At 45.4% G+C, this 22,549-nt stretch overlaps 2 protein-coding genes across 6 annotated transcripts in view; both read right to left on the bottom strand.

Annotated features, from left to right (window-relative positions):
* LOC124138448 (uncharacterized protein PB18E9.04c-like) overlaps window positions 1-312 on the bottom strand; it is a 49,978-nt gene extending 49,666 nt beyond the window's left edge. For all 5 annotated transcript variants that reach the window (XM_048389410.1, XM_048389411.1, XM_048389412.1 and 2 more), the window contains exon 1: window positions 210-312. In XM_048389410.1, coding sequence (XP_048245367.1) covers window positions 210-249 — 40 coding nt within the window. In that variant the 5' untranslated portion in view covers window positions 250-312. The remainder of the gene's footprint in view (window positions 1-209) is intronic.
* Window positions 313-6,254: 5,942 nt separating this feature from the next.
* LOC124138447 lies at window positions 6,255-20,586 on the bottom strand. Its single transcript, XM_046505086.2, has 4 exons — window positions 20,452-20,586; window positions 16,945-17,129; window positions 8,529-8,645; window positions 6,255-7,777 (listed from the first exon to the last, which is right to left on the bottom strand). Exons 1-4 carry the CDS (start codon window positions 20,525-20,527, stop codon window positions 7,727-7,729), a joined length of 429 nt encoding a protein of 142 aa, XP_046361042.1. The 5' UTR covers window positions 20,528-20,586; the 3' UTR covers window positions 6,255-7,726.
* Window positions 20,587-22,549: the final 1,963 nt, after the last annotated feature.

Raw genomic sequence — 22,549 nt, 5'->3', positions numbered from 1 at the left:
TGATGTCAATCACTGGATTGTCTGGTCCAGACTCGATTATTCACAGACCGCCGTCATATAGCGGGAATATTGCTGAGGGCGGCGTTAAACAACAAAACTTACATGTATGTACAATAATATTACTATTATTAAGCAATAAACAGACAAAAATATTCTTCCTCAATTCAAGGAATAAGGAAATGTTCAGATACAGTTTTGGAAACACGTACCTGTTGAAAGTCCTAAGCTGAACAACACCAACACTATCATCTTGTCAGCACACAATAACTGACGTGACTAGACGCTGTTTGTAGGTCATGACCGTTTCCTAGATTAGTGTCCGTGTTCCAGTTCCATACATGCACGTCAATATGATATACTGAACAACAAAAGTTCCTGTGACATTGAATAAGATTTAATTCAAAGTAATGTTTTTTACCAAATCTGAAACAATTTCGGTTTGCAACAGGAAAAGACTTCTGTACGTGTTCAAATGGTTTAATTTGCCACACTGACTTCAGAAAATGCGTGATTTCATATAAAGAACATGAACATGACAAAATGTCATTTTATTAATCAATAGCGTGTGTGTCACCTCTGGTTGCGATGCAAGCAACACATCTTCGTCTCATGGAATGGACCAGGCGTCGCACAAAGTCCTGTGGGATATCTGTCCATATCTGCTGGAGCATGTTTCGAAGTTCCTGGAGTGTCTGTGGAACCCGTGGTTGACGTCGAAGGCGCCGATCCATCTCATCCCACATGTTCTCGATAGGTGAGATTTCAGGGGAGCGAACCGGCCAGGGGATGACATTCACGTTGTTTTCTTGAAGAGAATCCTGAACAAGTCGAGCAAAATGAGGCCGGGCGTTGTCATGTTGAAAGGTAATGCCTGGGCCATGACGAAGCAAAAACGGTTGAACAACAGGGCCGATGATCTCGTCGCGATAGCGCTGTCCATTGAGATTTCCCTCTACCACTATAAAACGGGTCCTCTGTCTTGCTGTAATCCCACCTCATACCATAACACTGCCGCCCCCGAGCCGATCTTCTTCCATGACACAATGATTGACGTTCACCTCGACGTCGGTACACTCGAATCCGTCCATCGCCTTGGCTGAGGTGAAAACGATACTCGTCAGTGAATAGAACTTGTCCCCGCTGCATGGCCGTCCAGCGTAGACGCTCTCTGTACCATTGTAGACGTGCTTAACGGTGGTTTCCTGTCAAAATGGGACGTTTAGTGGGTCTTCTGGCGACAATACCTGCACATCTGAGGCGGCGACTTACGGTTTGTGAAGATATTCATCGAAGGCCAGGGGTGCTTCTTGCAGTCACTGTTGCTGGCTGGAATCGATTTCGTAGGTGTGTTGTTCGAATCCAGTTATCTTGTCGATTATTGGTTACGCGTGGCCTGCCACTCCGAGGATGGTCTCTGATTGCATTCATCTGTTGCCAACGTTGCCATAAACACCAAATGGTGTTTCTGTGGACGTTAAATTGTCATGCAACATCACGTTGACTCTATCCTGCTTCAAGCATACCAATGGCTCGCAGACGCTTATTTTCGGACAGGCGTGGCATTTCGTAATGTTGAAAAATTGCGTAATTTTGTTGTTTTTCTGAGTGGTTGTTGTCAGCACGATGTTTAACAATGCATATGGAATCCCGTTAACGCACATGTTTTTATACCCATTCTTGGGTAATGAAATGCATGGGGCTTGCATAAAAGTCAACTGTTGCATGGAATGCATGCTTTTCTGTAGCAGTTGCTTTATTGTGACTTAATTCCATACATGTACTTCGATATTGAAAACCAAACTTATTTGTTTGAAAAATTCACTAAAATATTTGTGTCACAGGAACTTTGGTTGTTGAGTATATAATAATATACAAAATATATAATGAAGGAATTAATATGCATTTCATACAAATACTTATTGAAAACTTGAATGTGGTCTAATATGGCTGGCGGCCATTATTTTGCATAAATAAACGTTCTGAAATAACCGATTCTGTGACTTTGATGTGAGAAGGATACGCCATACACCACCTGTTGGACTTCAGCCCAGATTTCATGACCTTAACAGCAAAAAACATACAAGTGAAATAAATAGGTCAGGTAACAGAACTGTGAAAATAAGTATGGACGTCCTGTGGAATCTTCCAGACCGCTCCGTGGTCTAGTGATAGAGCGTCTGCCCGGAGAGCGGAATGTCGGCAGTTCGATCACCGGCCGCGTCATACCAAAAGACGTTAAAAGATGTTACTTGTTGTTACCCTGCCTAGCGCGAGACATTGAGGGGATAAAATAAAAAAAGTGGTCGGCTCGGAGTCACATACTGTGTCTGAGTGGGGTATTCTTGTTAAACTGCGGAATGGTATCTCAGTGGGCTAGCAATTTTAAATCGTCCGGACTAGTACAAGCACACACACACACACACGCGCGCGCGCGCGTGCACGCACGCACGCATGCACGCACGTACGTAGCTATTAAGTGCAATAATCTTGAACGCGACGTTACACCCTATTTCACCTGATATGATGTCTCCATATAACAGAAAGGTTGGTTTGAATTGGGTATTCGGTAAAGGTCTATCGAATGCACCGATTTACAGCAGTGCGTTGGCATGCGTGACATGTTGTTTGTTGTTTGACACTGTTTCCAGCAATATGTCAGCTATATGGTGGCGGTCTGTAAATTATTTGAATCTGGACCAGACAAACCAGTGATCCATGCCTAACCAGTCCACCCTATTCATTTGGTCGCCTCTTACGACAGCACAAGTTGCAGTGATCAATTCTAACCCGGAATCCCAAGAACGAGCAAACCAAACACAACCTTCATATCTGACACCATATAACACCCCCGACATGCCAAAACACTGTATGTAGGTCGTTGTGATTGGGCTAGTTTCAAAATTATATATTTGTATTCCAGCTGCATACATTTTGCAAATTTCTGCGTTGTACTATATTTTATATGTTTTATGTCTTCCAGCAACATAACGCCTCCCCTTACACACACACACACACACACACACACACGCACACGCACACGCACACACACACACACACACACACACACACACACAAAAGCAGTAAATGAGTTAGTTTTCAAAGTTCACTGGTTGAACCAAAATGTAACACCAGAATTCCAGCCTAGTTCGGCAAGGGTGGAAACTGGACTTTTGTAGTCAGTTAAAGCCCTTGCCTCGGGAAGATGGTCATCGGCCAAGATAACACACAATCAACCAGGTCACACAGTCAATTGAGTTGTCTCGTACGACACGAATGAATCTCCTGTCCCACTAAAACCGGAAGAAGTGAGGCGCGGCTTGTACAGGACGCAAGAGGATATTTTACTTTAGCTTCAGAGCAAGGAGAAAGAAGCGATTATATGTTTTGTTGTTAGTTTGTTGTTTAACGTCGCATTCAGACATATTCTAGCAATTTGACAGCAGCCAGAAAATAATATAGGTCAGACAATAAATGGCTGATTTTGAAAACAAGGTCAGACGAGTGGTTGATATTATGAGTAACGCCCCATGCCGTCGGGTACAATGACACGTTATCAAACAACAAAGTCTGACCACCCGATCCATTTAGTCGCTTGTTACAAGGAGGGGTTACTTTGACCCTGTTCCAAACGCGAATCCCACAGGAGACGCCCCACAAACATAGGTGGAGTTTCCACGCAGAAACAAAATCTATGTGAAATTGGGGATATGAAATTCAAGCAGCCAGTAGGCACCCCCAAGGGCAACTATAGTCTCATCTACTTCATGATCTGTTTCTTTATGCTCCTGAATCGGGATGACTGCTCGTATTGGCAAAATCAAAAACGAGAATTTGGCCAATTATAACCTGCTTATTAAATGACCGCTCGTAAAATATCCAATTGCAAGGACGAAATCCCGTCGTGATATTTCAGGAATACAGTAAACTACGGTTATAACGTATGGTGGTGCAGTAGTATCTGCAAGTGATTGCCGAGAACAGTGTTGTGGGATCGTGTGCACACACTCTCTTGTGTCCGATGTTTGTTTGTACCACTGCCTGTGACACATCGCCACAAATAACACATAGTATATTGTATAATGTTTCAACTTCGAACGGTATTATTAAATGGTTTTAAAAGAATATAGCCTTATCTACCACATTCGTGACCAACTCGTCCGATTCCGGTATTGGCGTATGAACACTGGAACTACTTCAAACAAGAACGATAACTCTTATTCTGCCCGCGTCTTGTAGAAAAATTAATGTAGGTGTCACAGGAGCGCTCGCTTATTCCTGTTTTAAAAGTACTGAACCTCTCTGATATAAATATGTTTTTTGTACAAAAGTATATTTGGCAAGCCATCTAACTCATACCAACATAAACTGACCTCATTTGTTATAAAAATATCTCCATCTGTTCCATTACATTCGAAAATTAGTGGCATATGCTTACTTCGACCACGCTGTCTATAAACCTACGCTGACTTAAAATATTTAAACCATCTATGTGAAGCTATGAAACAATCTATCAAAATGCAGCCCTGGTCAGTTTGAAGATACAACAAAACTTTAAAAGTATTCGACCAAACTTGTTCACAAAATCATCGAAAGTTGTCTAAGGCGCCGCGATTCCCTGTGCAGAGTTGCGTCCCTTGGATACGCCAGAAACCTATGATTGTGGGTTCGAATCCCGGTTCGCCCCGATTATGTTTCTAGGTTTCTCAGCACCATATCCGTGCTCGTTGGTTTCACTGAAGTGATAAAGGTCTGAGACCTGCATCACTTCGGGCTTTCCTCCAAGGTTAAAAAGTATGCGTCGTTTATCTTGCTGCTAGAACCTTCAATATTCCACAACAGAACAGTTACACTATGGTGTGGAGTCCGGCCGAAGTCCTATCTTTATTTTGTCTTTTGCTTGTGGTCAAGATGTCGTAATGCCTTTCATTCATTTGGAGTAGATGTCGTTGCCGTATACTTGACCACAGTTGTCCAGTCCCTGGTAGTAGTGAAAAGGTCATGTTGGTGACTTCCGGTCGTCTTGTTAATGCTCACTGTGGTGTTAACGGTAGTTTGGGTGTCTGGTGGCTGAAAGTCGTTTCAGTGTGTGGTGAAGGTTTAAACATTAGTTCCCCAAGCATGTTTTCCCATCTCGCGATGTTCGGGGATCACCCGTCGTTAATGTTTAGTCAAAACACTGTAAATACCTACTGATAATTTTCTTGGTTTGTTTGATCATTGTTAAACGCCGCACTCGGCAATATTCCAGCTATATGACGGCGGTCTGTAAATAATCGAGCCTGGACCAGACAATCCGGTGACTGATATCAAGGACATCGATCCACGCAGTTTGAATACGATGACATGCATCAACCAAGTCAGCAAGCCTGACCACCCGATCCCGTTAGTCGCCTCTTACAACAAGCATGGGTTGCTGACGACCTCTTCCAACACGGATCTTCACGGGTTGATGCTATGATGAGTTGGGTTTTTTATTCCATAGTGCTATCAGATTGTCATCTATAAGAGCAAACTTGACCAATAGGGATCGTGGTCGTCCACTGTTCCTTTTATGACCATACGATGCGCACGTAAAATATCACATGGTGTTCTTATCCTACTTGTGACATACTCTGTTTATAAAGTTACAACTCTCTTGTTCCTGGAATTATTGCCCTCTGCTATACCACATTATCTCTACATACGTTCTAATAAGCATGGTACTTATCGCAGTACACTGGTAATTATAAATAAAGTAATGTGAAATGGGTCTCAATCTCCTTTCAGAATACTGCACGTGCGCGTTTGTGCGGCTGCTTGAACTTGTCTTGACTGATGCTGATTTTCTAGTGCTAGCCCACTGAGATACCATGCCGCAATTTCACATGGATATCCCACTCAGACACAGTATACTGACTCCGAGGCGACCAGTCCTTGTTTTAGCCTCTTAATGCCGAGCGCCAGACATGGTAACAACAAGTTCCATATTTTAACGTCTTTTGGTATGACGCGGCCGGGGATCAAACCCCGGACCTTCCGCTCTCCGGGCGGACGCTCTACCACTAGACCACGGAGGCGGTCATTGTTTAATGCCCTAAGTACCATTTTTCAACATATTTCTGGCATGAACCACCGATTTTCCCTCTCCGAGCAGACGCTGTATCGAGACACGGCCTGCAGTCTACTGACATGCATCAACATTCATCACGATCGGAATGCAGTACCAAAGCACTTCCAGGCAGCAAAAAGCCTAAAATATTTTATATATATTCACGTGTTTATTTAACAATGGCACATAGCACACAATACCAACTAACAACACGTCTACACAATGTGATGTCAATAAAACTGACTAGCGGTGGGGGGCGTCCGTTCCGTGTTTTACAGACTTCACACGCAACGATGGAGCTTTCTATCCAGCCTATCAAGACCTGGAATTACGTTACCATTTGCATAAAAATACCATCTTTCCAAATGTTTGTTAAGTCAGACTGATGCAGTTACTTTCTGGTGTCCCAAGCCGTGATATTGCTGGAATATTGCTAAAAGCGGCGTAAAACCATACTCAATCACTCACTTGTTTTATTACTTGCTAAAGGTAGGACAGGACAGGTTAACCTTTTCGCGAACACCTGGTGTCATCACTGATCTTCAGTAATCCATTCATATATTTTTCACAGCTATTTTGCCTTTTACGCCAACTGGAACCAGTTTCCACGGACTATCAAGACTGTTTACTGTCCGGCGTTAACGTTTTATATACAAGAAACACACCTGTCTGGTTTTAGCCATTGTATACAGTCCAAGTGAGCAGTTACACTGGCATGTTGACAACCTGCTCAATGAAGACTTCACCTGAAGCGAACGGACAGCGTTTCACTAAACAAAAGAAGAATTCAGTCATAATATAACAATTGCTTTTTGCTATATTTTTAGACCAGGACAATTCAAGCAAATTTGATGTAAACGAGAGGACGGTCGCTGCTAGATTTAGACCACGGCAAGGGTAGCAGCCTGGATGTAAGCGAGGGGAGATCGCAGCTAGATAAAGACCAGGGCAAGTCTAGCAGCCTGGATGTAAGCGAGGGGAGATCGCAGCTAGATAAAGACCAAGGCAAGTCTAGCAAACTGGATGTAAGTGAGGAGTGATCGCTGATCGATTTAGACCAGGGCAAGTCTAGCAAACCGGATCGCTGCTTCATTAAAACCAAAAGCTATTTTTATGTTTAGTTTTTCCCTCTTTCCTTAAGGTATTTGCGATTAGAATCCGTAAAAATGTAATTACATTTGTCTGGCCTATACATGTACACCCAAAACACTCGAAGTGACGTCATAAAAAATCATAGGCATTTTGAAACAAGGGTGAGAGACCCACCCACGAGGAAATGAATTAGTATCGTTGCAAACTTGGACAGATAGCTCCAGCGTCAGGTTCTACCTATTCATTTTCTTCTGCATAGTAAAACACAATTACATGAATATAACAGTATACATGCAAGTCGATTTTATTGATATCTTCATAAGCAAAATGTCTTCGTAGAACTAGACATCTTAAAGTATGACAGACAATAAGCGTATGCATATTTATGAACACACGTTTGCATAGATTCGATATTTGAGAAAACACAGAAGGCAGAAATGTCGGCAATTTCTTTCAGTTCGATTCTCGGCAGCGTTAGCACGTGACCAATGTCTAGGTGAGACGAGTGCATGCTCCTAAATCTCACGCGGAGCCCGTGCAAACACGTCATATCTTCTTTAGCTTGTGAACCATCTCCTTTCCCTTGAATATGCTTTTCTGAAGAAACAATAAATGGGACAAATGTCATATACGCCTGGCAGAACGTTTCGGTTTAAAACCAGAGCACACATTATTTCATTCAAGCATTTTCGGGAACAATGTTTTTTAAAGAAAAAAACCCAGATATCCTGCGTCGATTTAGCCTTTACTCCCAGATTAAGCTGACATTGTCCAGAGCGGCGTCAAACCCACCCACTGCTCCTACGCCGTGACATTGAAAGTTATTGTATTTCTGTTTGCTGATTCAGCAATATTCCACTTATAGGACGGCGCCTGTAAATCATCAGACAAACCAGTGATGGATATTATGAGCAACCTTCCACCCCGCCGAGATACGATGACACGCAATCAACCAAGTCAGTGAGTTTGACCACGCATCAATTAAGTCGCATCTTCCGTTGAATTATCATGCTTAGGCAATCTAAGTAGTTTTTTATCGTTTTTTCCCTCGTTTTTTCTTTTTGTAACTCTTTTCGTTTAATCTGAGGTTGAAGGAAACAGAATGTGATTCGCGTTGCCAAATATCAGATTTATTAAATACTCCCATGAATTTTGTAAGAAGCGACTACGGGGTCGTGTTGTCAGACTCCTTGACTTGATTGATGCATGCCATCATATCCCAATTGCATAGATCTATGCTCATGATGTCAATCACAGGAATGTCTGACTGTTTACAGGCCGCCCTCATACAGCTGGAATATTGGTGAGTGCGCGTTAAACAACAAACAAACAATAAATAAATACTCACGTATTCCAGGTAGTCTCCGACTACCCGTGTGTCTGTCTCCCACTCCCGCTTCACCTCGCCATCGATCGAAAACTTCATCTTGCTGGTCAGCACGTCACCGTCGACTACGACCACGCCCTGACAATTCAGAACATAGTCACAGATAATTGTACCATCGGTAATACTTCCCAGGTACCTATACACTGCCTTCCCCCCATCACCCGCGAATACATACGTCCGGAAAAGCCTGGTTCCAACGAGAGGTAGGCCTTCCAGTACTTCGACCAATGAGAGCTCACACTTACAGATCACAAACGGCATCTTCCCGAGGCAAGAGAGTTAACTGACTTTAAAAGTCCAGTTGCCACCCTTGCCGAACTAGGCTGGAATTCCTGGGCTCGATCGTAACGCCACCCGTGGTTATTACGAGTTATGTCCCTTCTAAGCCTCTCCTATGGACCAATCAGATTCCATCACTTGCATTTGTTTCCAAAAAAATGGCGGCGCCCAGTCAAGACGATCCGATCGATACTCAAGATCTATATTGTGATAAAACGGGTCTTACATCGCGAAGTGCATCAAATCATGCGAGCACCTTGATTAAAATCATTAAAAGGTTTGGAAAATATCTGTTGACAACGAGTTGGCGGTGCACATGCTTTGCAAATCCTGCAATCGACCGAAATGTGCAAGACAGTTTTCAAACCGAATTTCGATTTTGTTGCGAGATTTTGATTGAACTATGCATAGACTCGTTAGTGCAGCCAAACTGTGACTCCATAATACCAGCCTAGTTCGGCAAGGGTGGAAACTGGACTTTTAAAGTCAGTTAACTCTCTTGCCTCGGGAAGATGCACAAACGGTAATTCTTCGCGCTTATCAATATGTACTCTACGCATCGGGGGCGGTCAGGTAGCCTAGTGTTCAAAGCGTTCGCTCGTCACGCCGAAGACCCGGGTTCGATTCCCGACATAGGTACAATGTGTGAAGCCCATTTTCTGGTGTCCCCCGCCGTGACACGCATCGCACACGGATCTTGCAAGGATCAGTGCTCATTTGAAATCCCAGAATAATGAACGGTCTCTTTTCATGGGCTTACTAAAAATAGATACGACACCACGTGTATTCACGAGAAAGTACGGGATACGAGCAAGGCGATATCTTCTTAAACAAAATAATAGAAAAAAACTAGATAGGATGTTCAAATGTAAAGGTTATATATTCACATTTCAAGATAGTATGGTGAAAGTCCAAGGTACTAGTCCAATAACAATGTTAAAGCATTAGTTTAATATCTTTAATTCAAAAAGGTATTACGAATTTTAAACAGTATCATCAACATGGTAGCTTGAATTTTCAAATTAGCATCTTCAGTTTTCAAGAATACAAATGATATAGATGGCCCTAATGGGCTTCCGTAAGTAAGGGAGGAACGTAGTCTAAATATACAAAAACAACCGTTAATTTGCGGCGATGATAATTGTCCGTGATTACAAGAACATCTAATCACGCGCATTATTTTATTTCATTAAAAGTAATTTTGTTCATTTGACGTTAAGTAATGTAATTACTTCCTCGATTTACCAGTGTAATAAATGTCAGATCTGTTATGATGAATACCTTGGATCTGTTATCCACCATACCTTTGTTTTCAATCAGGATCGATTGACACGAGGCGAAAAATAACGTTGACATCAAATTAATTTATAATGTTATTTCACGATTGAAGGTGGCGGGGGAGCCTCGTGGTTACAGCGTTCGCGCGTCACGCCGAAGACCCGGGGTCGATTACCAACATGGGTGGTTTCCCCGCCGTGATATTGCCTGAATAGTGCTAAAAGCGGCGTAAAACCATACTCACTCACTCACTCACTCACTCACTCACCCACTCACTCACATGTTTGAAACAAGCGGCGGAATCATCAGTACTCGAAGCTGCGTGTCGTCTCAATGCAACCGTGACGCCTTGTAGCATATGCCATGCCTCGCCTTACATGAGTCCCCTCGTAATTTATTTCCGATGATCATGAGGTATACTTACAGTCACTGCGTGGCCAGGGGAACGTCAACTTACAGTCACTGCGTGGCTAGGGGAACGTCTACTTACAGTCACTGTGTGGCCAGGAGAACGTCTACTTACAGTCACTGTGTGGTCAGGGGAATATTTACTTACAGTCACTGTGTGGCTAGGGGAACGTCTACTTACAGTCACTGTGTGGCCAGGGGAACGTCTACTTACAGTCACTGTGTGGCCAGGGGAACGTCTACTTACAGTCACTGTGTGGCCAGGAGAACGTCTACTTACAGTCACTGTGTGGCCAGGGGAACGTCTACTTACAGTCACTGCGTGGCTAGGGGAACATCTACTTACAGTCACTGTGTGGCTAGGGAAACGTCTACTTACAGTCACTGTTTGGCTAGGGGAACGTCTACTTACAGTCACTGCGTGGCCAGGAGAACGTCTACATACAGTCACTGCGTGGCCAGGAGAACGTCTACTTACAGTCACTGTGTGGCCACGGGAACGTCTACTTACAGTCACTGTGTAGCTAGGGGAACATCTACTTACAGTCACTGTGTGGCTAGGGGAACGTCTACTTACAGTCACTGTGTGGCCAGGAGAACGTCTACTTACAGTCACTGTGTGGCTAGGGGAACATCTACTTACAGTCACTGTGTGGCTAGGGGAACGTCTACTTACAGTCATTGTGTGGCTAGGGGAACGTCTACTTACAGTCACTGTGTGGCCAGGAGAACGTCTACTTACTATTACTGCGTGGCCAGGGGAACGTCTACTTACAGTCACTGTGTGGCCAGGGGAACGTCTACTTACAGTCACTGTGTGGCCAGGGGAACATCTACTTACAGTCACTGTGTGGCTAGGGGAACGTCTACTTACATTCACTGTGTGGCTAGGGGAACGTCTACTTACAGTCACTGTGTGGCTAGGTGAACGTCTACTTACAGTCACTGTGTGGCTAGGGGAACATCTACTTAAAGTCACCGTGTGGCTAGGGGAACGTCTACTTACAGTCACCGTGTGGCTAGGGGAACGTCTACTTACAGTCACTGTGTGGCCAGGGGAACGTCTACCTACCGACACTGTGTGGCCAGGGGAACGTCTACTTACAGTCACTGTGTGGCTAGGGGAACGTCTACTTACAGTCACTGTGTGGCTAGGAGAACGTCTACTTACAGTCACTGCGTGGCCAGGAGAACGTCTACTTACAGTCACTGTGTGGCCAGGAGAACGTCTACTTACAGTCTATGTGTGGCCAGGAGAACGTCTACTTACAGTCACTGTGTGGCTAGGGGAACGTCTACTTACAGTCACTGTGTGGCTAGGGGAACGTCTACTTACAGCCCCTGTGTGGCTAGGGGAACGTCTACTTACAGTCACTGTGTGGATAGGGGAACGTCTACTTACAGTCACTGTGTGGCTAGGGGAACGTCTACTTACAGTCACTGTGTGGGTAGGGGAACGTCTACTTAGAGTCACTGTGTGGCCAGGAGAACGTCTACTTACAGTCACTGTGCGGTCAGGGGAACGTCTACTTAAAGTCACTGTGTGGCCAGGAAAACGTATACTTACAGTCACTGTGTGGCTAGGGGAACGTCTACTTACAGTCACTGTGGGGCTAGGGGAACGTCTACTTACAGTCACTGTGTGGCCAGGAGAACGTCTACTTACAGTCACTGTGTGGCCAGGAGAACGTCTACTTACAGTCACTGTGTGGCCACGGGAACGTCTACTTACAGTCACTGTGTGGCTAGGGGAACATCTACTTACAGTCACTGTGTGGCTAGGGGAACGTCTACTTACAGTCATTGTGTGGCTAGGGGAACGTCTACTTACAGTCATTGTGTGGCCAGGAGAACGTCTACTTACTATTACTGCGAGGCCAGGGGAACGTCTACTTACAGTCACTTGTGGCCACGGGAACATCTACTTACAGTCACTGTGTGGCTAGGAACACGTCTACTTACAGTCACTGTGTGGCTAGGGAACGTCTACTTACAGTCACTGTGTGGCCAGGAGAACGTCTACTTACATTCACTGTGTTGCTAGGGGAACATCTACTTACAGTCACTGCGTGGCCAGGAGAACGTCTACTTACAGTCACTGCGTGGCCAGGAGAACGTCTACTTACAGTCACTGTGTGGCTAGGGGAACGTCTATTTAAAGTCACTGTGTGGCTAGGGGAACGTCTACTTACAGTCACTGTGTGGCCAGGAGAACGTCTACTTACAGTCACTGTGTGGCTAGGGGAACGTCTACTTACAGTCACTGTGTGGCCAGGAGAACGTCTACTTACAGTCACTGTGTGGCCAGGGGAACGTCTACTTACAGTCACTGTGTGGCTAGGGGAACGTCTACTTACAGTCACTGTGTGGCCAGGAGAACGTCTACTTACAGTCACTGTGTGGCTAGGGGAACGTCTACTTACATTCACTGTGTGGCCAGGGGAACGTCTACTTACAGTCACTGTGTGGCCAGGGGAACGTCTACTTACAGTCACTGTGTGGCTTGGGGAACGTCTACTTACAGTCACTGTGTGGCCAGGAGAACGTCTACTTACAGTCACTGTGTGGTCAGGGGAATATTTACTTACAGTCACTGTGTGGCCAGGAGAAGTCTACTTACAGTCACTGTGTGGCCAGGAGAACGTCTACTTACAGTCACTGTGTTGCTAGGGGAACATCTACTTACAGTCACTGTGTGGCCAGGAGAACGTCTACTTACAGTCACTGTGTGGCTAGGGGAACGTCTACTTACAGTCACTGTGTGGTCAGGAGAACGTCTACTTATAGTCACTGTGTGGCTAGGGGAACGTCTACTTACAGTCTCTATGTGGCCAGGAGAACGTCTACTTCACATCACTGTGTGGCTAGGGGAACGTCTACTTACAGTCACTGTGTGGCCAGGAAAACGTCTACTTACAGTCACTGCGTGGCCAGGAGAACGTCTTCTTACAGTCACTGTGTGGCCACGGGAACGTCTACTTACAGTCACTGTGTGGCTAGGGGAACATCTACTTACAGTCACTGTGTGGCTAGCGGAACGTATTCTACAGTCATTGTGTGGCCAGGGGAACGTCTACTTACAGTCACTGTGTGGCTTGGGGAACGTCTACTTACAGTCACTGCGTGGCTAGGAGAACGTCTACTTACAGTCACTGTGTGGCCAGGGGAACGTCTACTTACAGTCACTGTGTGGCTAGGGGAACATCTACTCACAGTCACTGTGTGGCTAGGGGAACGTCTACTTACAGTCACTGTGTGGCCAGGAGAACGTCTACTTACAGTCACTGTGTGGCTAGGGGAACATCTACTTACAGTCACTGTGTGGCTAGGGGAACGTCTACTTACAGTCACTGTGTGGCCAGGAGAACGTCTACTTACAGTCACTGTGTGGCTAGGGGAACGTCTACTTACAGTCACTGTGTGGCCAGGAGAAAGTCTACTTATAGTCACTCTGTGGCTAGGGGAACGTCTACTTATAGTCACTGTGTGGCCACGGGAACGTCTACTTACAGTCACTGTGTAGCTAGGGGAACATCTACTTACAGTCACTGTGTGGCTAGGGGAACATCTACTTACAGTCATTGTGTGGCTAGGGGAACGTCTACTTACAGTCACTGTGTGGCCAGGAGAACGTCCCCTTACTATTACTGCGTGGCCAGGGGAACGTCTACTTACAGTCACTGTGTGGCCAGGGGAACATCTACTTACAGTCACTGTGTGGCTAGGGGAACATCTACTTACAGCCCCTGTGTGGCTAGGGGAACGTCTACTTACAGTCACTGTGTGGCTAGGGGAACGTCTACTTACAGTCACTGTGTGGCTAGGGGAACGTCTACTTACAGTCACTGTGTGGCTAGGGGAACGTCTACTTAGAGTCACTGTGTGGCCAGGAGAACGTCTACTTACAGTCACTGTGTGGTCAGGGGAACGTCTACTTAAAGTCACTGTGTGGCCAGGAAAACGTATACTTACAGTCACTGTGTGGCTAGGGGAACGTCTACTTACAGTCACTGTGGGGCTAGGGGAACGTCTACTTATAGTCACTGTGTGGCTAGGGGAACGTCTACTTACAGTCTCTATGTGGCCAGGAGAACGTCTACTTCACATCACTGTGTGGCTAGGGGAACGTCTACTTACAGTCACTGTGTGGCCAGGAAAACGTCTACTTACAGTCACTGCGTGGCCAGGAGAACGTCTTCTTACAGTCACTGTGTGGCCACGGGAACGTCTACTTACAGTCACTGTGTGGCTAGGGGAACATCTACTTACAGTCACTGTGTGGCTAGCGGAACGTATTCTACAGTCATTGTGTGGCTAGGGGAACGTCTACTTACAGTCACTGTGTGGCTTGGGGAACGTCTACTTACAGTCACTGCGTGGCTAGGAGAACGTCTACTTACAGTCACTGTGTGGCCAGGGGAACGTCTACTTACAGTCACTGTGTGGCTAGGGGAACATCTACTCACAGTCACTGTGTGGCTAGGGGAACGTCTACTTACAGTCACTGTGTGGCCAGGAGAACGTCTACTTACAGTCACTGTGTGGCTAGGGGAACATCTACTTACAGTCACTGTGTGGCTAGGGGAACGTCTACTTACAGTCACTGTGTGGCCAGGAGAACGTCTACTTACAGTCACTGTGTGGCTAGGGGAACGTCTACTTACAGTCACTGTGTGGCCAGGAGAAAGTCTACTTATAGTCACTCTGTGGCTAGGGGAACGTCTACTTATAGTCACTGTGTGGCCACGGGAACGTCTACTTACAGTCACTGTGTAGCTAGGGGAACATCTACTTACAGTCACTGTGTGGCTAGGGGAACATCTACTTACAGTCATTGTGTGGCTAGGGGAACGTCTACTTACAGTCACTGTGTGGCCAGGAGAACGTCCCCTTACTATTACTGCGTGGCCAGGGGAACGTCTACTTACAGTCACTGTGTGGCCAGGGGAACATCTACTTACAGTCACTGTGTGGCTAGGGGAACATCTACTTACAGCCCCTGTGTGGCTAGGGGAACGTCTACTTACAGTCACTGTGTGGCTAGGGGAACGTCTACTTACAGTCACTGTGTGGCTAGGGGAACTTCTACTTACAGTCACTGTGTGGCTAGGGGAACGTCTACTTAGAGTCACTGTGTGGCCAGGAGAACGTCTACTTACAGTCACTGTGTGGTCAGGGGAACGTCTACTTAAAGTCACTGTGTGGCCAGGAAAACGTATACTTACAGTCACTGTGTGGCTAGGGGAACGTCTACTTACAGTCACTGTGGGGCTAGGGGAACGTCTACTTACAGTCACTGTGTGGCCAGGAGAACGTCTACTTACAGTCACTGTAATGCTAGGGGAACATCTACTTACAGTCACTGTGTGGCCAGGAGAACATCTACTTACAGTCACTGTGTGGCTAGCGGGACGTCTACTTACAGTCACTGCGTGGCCAGGAGAACGTCTACTTACAGTCACTGTGTGGCCAGGGGAACGTCTACTTACAGTCACTGTGTGGCTAGGGGAACATCTACTTACAGTCACTGTGTGGCTAGGGGAACGTCTACTTACAGTTACTGTGTGGCCAGGAGAACGTCTACTTACAGTCACTGAGTGGCTAGGGGAACGTCTTCTTACAGTCACTGTGTGGCCAGGAGAACGTCTACTTACAGTCACTGCGTGGCTAGGGGAACATCTACTTAAAGTCACTGTGTGGCTAGGGGAACATCTACTTACAGTCACTGTGTTGCTAGGGGAACATCTACTTACAGTCGCTGTGTGGCTAGGGGAACATCTACTTACAGTCACTGTGTGGCTAGGGGAACGTCTACTTACAGTCACTGTGTGGCCAGGAGAACGTCTACTTACAGTTACTGTGTGGCCAGGAGAACGTCTACTTACAGTCACTGTGTGGCCAGGAGAACGTCTACTTACAGTCACTTGTGGCTAGGGGAACATCTACTTACAGTCACTGTGTGGCTATGGGATCGTCTACTTACAGTCACTGTGTGGCCACGGGAACATCTACTTACAGTCACTGCGCGGCCAAGAGAACGTCTACTTACAGTCACTGTGTGGCTAGGGGAACATCTACTTAGAGTCACTGTGTGGCTAGGGGAACATCTACTTACAGTCACTGCGTGGCTAGGGGAACATCTACTTACAGTCACTGTGTGGCTAGGGGAACGTCTACTTACAGTCACTGAGTGGCTAGGGGAACGTCTTCTTACAGTCACTGTGTGGCCAGGAGAACGTCTACTTACAGTCACTGCGTGGCTAGGGGAACATCTACTTAAAGTCACTGTGTGGCTAGGGGAACATCTACTTACAGTCACTGTGTGGGTAGGGGAACGTCTACTTACAGTCACTGCGTGGCCAGGGGAACGTCTACCTACGGACACTGTGTGGCCAGGGGAACGTCTACCTACCGTCACTGCGTGGCCAGGGGAGTGTCCGGGGTAGTTGAACTCCACGCCGGACTTAAACGAGTATTTCCGGGAGAAAGCTGCGTTGTTTGGGTAAAACACGTCCACGTCCCAAGTGTCACCGTCACGGGACATCTCCATTGTGAATGGCGAACCCTGGGATGCCTTCCGCTCTTCATCCAATGCCCCTGTTATAAAACAAAACCGCCAGAAATTAGATTCGATTCGTCTCCAGATTAAACGGCCATATTATCAATCGAGATTTATTAGTATGTACAATTGATCAAGTCTAGCAACCTTGATTCCTTGATGGAAGATCGATGCTATATCTACACCACGTCACGTCTTGGAAATTTGTTTAAGCGAGAGGAGACCGATGCTAGATATAGACTCGGGCAAGTTTACCAATCCGAGTGTAAGAGAGAGGGAGACCGAAGCTGTATTTAGACCAGAGCAAGTCTGTGTTTAACCAAGAAGAAGATCATTACTAGATTTAGACCAGGACAAGTCTCGCAAATTTGATGTAAACGAGAGGACGATCAACACACAATGCCATTTAGAAAGTGGTCAGAGGTAACAAATGTTACATTTGGGATTACACTAAAGTACAGATTTACACTTGTCAGAGGGGTACACAAAGTACGTGATCTAGACTACCAGTAATGTTGTGGGACTTTCATTTTTGTGGAAGCCTCGGTGGCTGAGTGGGTTAGATCGCTGACTTTGTGCGCTGGCAACTAGGTGCCTTACTCTGGCAGTGTGGGTTCGAATTTTGGACGGGACTCAACCCAAAAAGGTACGAGAATCTGTACTTTACTCAGAAAGTGTTATCCCAAATATAACATTTGTTACGAGAGGACGATCGCTGCAAGATTTAAACCACTGCAATTCTAGCAAAGTTGATGTAAGCGTGAGGTAAGACCGCTGCTAGATAAACACCAGGGCAAGCCGAGCAACCTGGATGTAAGCGAGGGGAGATCTCTGCTAGACTAAGACCAGGGCAAGCCTAGCAGCCTGGATGTAAGCGAGGGGAGATCTCTGCTAGATTAAGACCAGGACACGCCTAGCAACCTGGATGTAAGCGAGGGGAGATCTCTGCTAGATTAAGACCAGGACGAAGCCTAGCGAACTGGATGTAAGCGAGGGGAGATCGCTGTTACATTATGACCAGGGCAGGACTAGCAAACTGGGTGTGAGCGAGGGGAGATGGCTGCTACATTAAGACCACGGCAAATCTAGCAACCTGGATGTAAGCGAGGGGAGATCTCTGCTAGATTAAGACCAGAGCAAGCCTAGCAACCTGGATGTAAGCGAGGGGAGATCGCAGTTACATTAAGACGAGGGCACGCCTAGCAGCCTGGGTGTAAGCGAGGGGAGACCTCTGCTAGATTAAGACCAGGACACGCCTAGCAACCTGGATGTAAGCGAAGGGAGATCTCTGCTACATTAAGACCAGGACGAAGCCTAGCAAACTGGATGTAAGCGAGGGGAGATCGCTGTTACATTAAGACCAGAGCAAGCCTAGCAAACTGGATGTAAGCGAGGGGAGATCTCTGCTTCATTAAGACCAGGGCAAGTCTAGCAAACTGGATGTGAGCGAGGGGAGATCTCTGCTAGATTAAGACCAGGGCAAGCCTAGCAACCTGGATGTAAGCGAGGGGAGATCTCTGCTAGGCTAAGACCAGGGCAAGCCTAGCAACCTGGATGTAAGCGAGGGGAGATCACTGCTAGATTAAGACCGGGACGAAGCCTAGCAAACTGGATGTGAGCGAGGGGAGATCTCTGCAAGATTAAGACCAGGGCAAGACTAGCAAAGTTGGTGTGAGCGAGGGGAGATGGCTGCTACATTAAGACCACGGCAAATCTAGCAAACTGGATGCAAACTATACTTGCAGACACGAATGTCAGTGAGGCTAAAGTATCTATCTTATTTAAATTCACTGAGAAACTCTCCCGGTCAAGTATTCACGTTAGACTGAACTCCCCCGAAAAAGTAGCGGTAGAAATAAAGATATCTGCTAAGTACCATCACACATACGAGTGAGAGAGTGCGTTGGGTTTAACGCCGCTTTTAATAGTATTCCGGCGTGTCAGCTTAAAGTGGGAGGAAAGCCCGAAGTGATGCAGGTCTCAGACGTTTACCACTTCGGTGAAATCCACGAGCACGGGTATGGTGCTGACAAACCTAGAACCATAATCGTGGCGAACCGGTGATTCGAACCCACAATCATAGGTTTCTGGTGTGCCCAAGGGACGCAACTCTGCACAGGGAATCGCGGCGCCTTAGACGACTTGGGCACCACACCATATCCGAGCAGTCGGATCAACATCTTCCAGAGGCAAGAGCGTCCACTAGCCATTTATCAAAGTCTCGTATCGAAAACAGAAACTAAGATTTGATACAGGTATGTGGAAACGCTTGCCTCGGGAAGATGTCGGATCAAGTCAAAACACAAATCTGGAAATTTGTTAAAAAAATGTATGAATTTGTTTTCCAGATTTCAACTTTATCGGGATTATTTTCACAACCTAGATAATTAAAATACCTTAATCTTGGTTAATGAAAACCAAATTCATTTTCAAAAATGCATCCCTATGAACGCTATCACCTATTACGGGGATTCCTACCTGCTGTCGTTGACGGGGCAGTGGCCTTGTTGACACTACGCGGCCATGTCAGGTCGGTGTTGGGGAAATGTTGTGTCCTCTATCTAAGTTCCAGGCAGACGAACTGAGCTCACATGATTTGTCGAGCGTCAGAGTGAAACCTGTTTGTTATCCCGTTCTTCCACCATAACAACTTGCCTGAATATTGACTCAAGTTCACTCGTTGTTTTCTAGGCCCACACACACCACGCACAACACGACGGGACATTGTGAGTCAGTCGACATGCCATTACATAACATTTCCAACATCTTTTGACGTTATAAATAGCCCAATAACCTGCTGGCTTATTTTCGGATGATGTAATTTTTTGGCATTATGTAATATTTTAAAGCATATATGCATCATCCAACCTGTATCCTGTAACCACCGTCATGATTGCCTCTGTGTCATTTATCCGAAGTTTTATCTAAAACAGTCGTTTCGTTTCTTGTAAAAAAAGATTATTGCACCGTTTTTTTTAATAATCCAAACGCTTGTCACGAAATAAAAAAGTGAAATTTACCCTCTCTGTCGTTTTATGTATGTTTCCAACTCTCCAGAGTGTACTGTACCGTTGTAATTCACACGTTGACATTCGCCTGAAGATGTTCGCCAGCAGGCCTTATCCGCGTAAAATATAGTAGAGCTATAGCGTTTATAGGAATTCAGGTCCTTTTCAGATTTTTAATTATGTTTAAGTTGGATATTTTGTGTTGATAAACTGTACCTATAAAACGCCGAAATTATATTTGAAATATAGGCAATTTAACATGATTAATTCATGTTAAAAGTGACGATGATATATTAAACATATTTTCAATCTTTAAAAAATTAACAAAACAGTTATGATAATAACCACTCACCGATAGCGTCCATAAAGTCCGCGAATCCCGTCGTGAGCTCAGGGCAGCACTGCCACTTGCCTAGCGTCGCAGCCATTATACTGATTTAGGTATCGATGCAAACAAACAGCACAGCGAAGAGCTAGTGAGGTGGGCTGGCATGTGATTCACGTATAGTCTCGTTAACCCTTTATAGCAGAGGCCCACATTGTGACTGAGGAAATCACGTGACCCTGCCATGGCTTTGTTATAAATACGACTGTTATATTCATCTCGTATATTTGACAAGATGTTGTCTATCCCACTGAATGTTAATTCTAATGAAGCGCATCATGAAAAAAGGTCTTTTAGTGTTAGCTTTGTGTGCAATTTTAATAAATGTATTTTGAAATTAAAGCAGCGTACTCACAAATAATACCCCAAGTTGCATTTCATGTCAAATAACATGCCTGGTCAACTGTTGGTCAGCCCTATTGTCATTAGCATTAGCAATATATACGAAATATATCATTACACTCATTTCGTCTGCAATTGATCCAGGCTCCACAGATGGCCGAGTTCATCCCGCGAGCTTCAGTGTATATTAATTCCGGGACAACCATATATATTTGATTAAAATGAAATCAACATATATTAAATTTCTATATCTATGAAGCTATTGCATTTAGGTTTTGAACGAAGGTGACATGTCTGTACTGAATTCAGGAGAAAGGAAAGATTAACCGGGGAAAATAAACCCAGGGGTAACAATGTTAGGGAAAAATGTACCTGGAAACTATACCCAGGGGTAACAATGTTAGGGAAAGAAGTACCTGGAAACTATACCAAGGGGTCACAACGTTAGGGAAAGTTATACCGGGAAACTATACCCAGGGATAACAATATTAGTGAAAGCTATACCGGTAAACTATACTATCAAGTAACAATATTTGTGAAAGCTATACCGTGAATCTATACCATAAAATAACATGTTAGGGAAAGCTAAACCGGGGACACTTTATCAGGTATAACAATATTAGGGAAAGATGTACCTGGAAACTATGCCCAGGGGTAACAACGTTAGGGAAAGTTATACCGGGAAACTATACCCAGGGATAACAACGTTAGGGAAAGTTATACCGGGAAACTATACCCAGGGATAACAACGTTAGGGAAAGTTATACCGGGAAACTATACCCAGGGGTAACAACGTTAGGGAAAGTTATACCGGGAAACTATACCCAGGGATAACAACGTTAGGGAAAGTTATACCGGGAAACTATACTCATGGGTGACAACATTAGGGAAAGATATACCGGGAAACTATACCCAGGGGTAACAACGTTAGGGAAAGCTATACCGGGCAACTATACCCAGGTGTCACAACGTTAGGGAAAGCTATACCGGGAAACTATACCCAGGGGTTACAACGTTAGGGAAAGTTATACCGGGAAACAATACCCAGGGATAACAACGTTAGGGAAAGTTATACAGGGAAACTATACCCAGGGGTAACGACGGTAGGGAAAGGTATACCGGGAAACTATACCCAGGGGTAACAACGTTAGGTAAAGCTATACCTGGAAACTATACCCAGGGGTAACAACGTTAGGGAAAGTTATACAGGGAAACTATACCCAGGGGTAACGACGTTAGGGAAAGGTATACAGGGAAACTATACCCTGGGGTAACGACGGTAGGGAAAGGTATACAGGGAAACTATACCCAGGGGTAACAACGTTAGGTAAAGCTATACCTGGAAACTATACCCAGGGATAACAACGTTAGGGAAAGTTAAACAGGGAAACTATACCCAGGGGTAACGACGTTAGGAAAGTTATACAGGGAAACTATACCCAGGGGTAAGGACGTTAGGGAAAGGTATACAGGGAAACTATACCCAGGGGTAACAACGTTAGGTAAAGCTATACCTGGAAACTATACCCAGGGGTAACAACGTTAGGGAAAGTTATACAGGGAAACTATACCCAGGGGTAACAACGTTAGGGGAAGTTATACAGGGAAACTATACCCAGGGGTAACGACGTTAGGGAAAGGTATACAGGGAAACTATACCCAGGGGTAACAACGTTAGGTAAAGCTATACCTGGAAACTATACCCAGGGGTAACAACGTTAGG

This window comes from Haliotis rufescens, unplaced genomic scaffold (genome assembly GCF_023055435.1).
Source record: "Haliotis rufescens isolate VD_foot unplaced genomic scaffold, xgHalRufe1.0.p SCAF_8, whole genome shotgun sequence".
In the NCBI taxonomy this organism is placed as follows: Eukaryota; Metazoa; Mollusca; class Gastropoda; order Lepetellida; family Haliotidae; genus Haliotis; species Haliotis rufescens.
The sequence above is the reverse complement of the archived record's forward strand: the minus strand, read 5'-3'. Positions and strand labels throughout refer to the sequence as shown.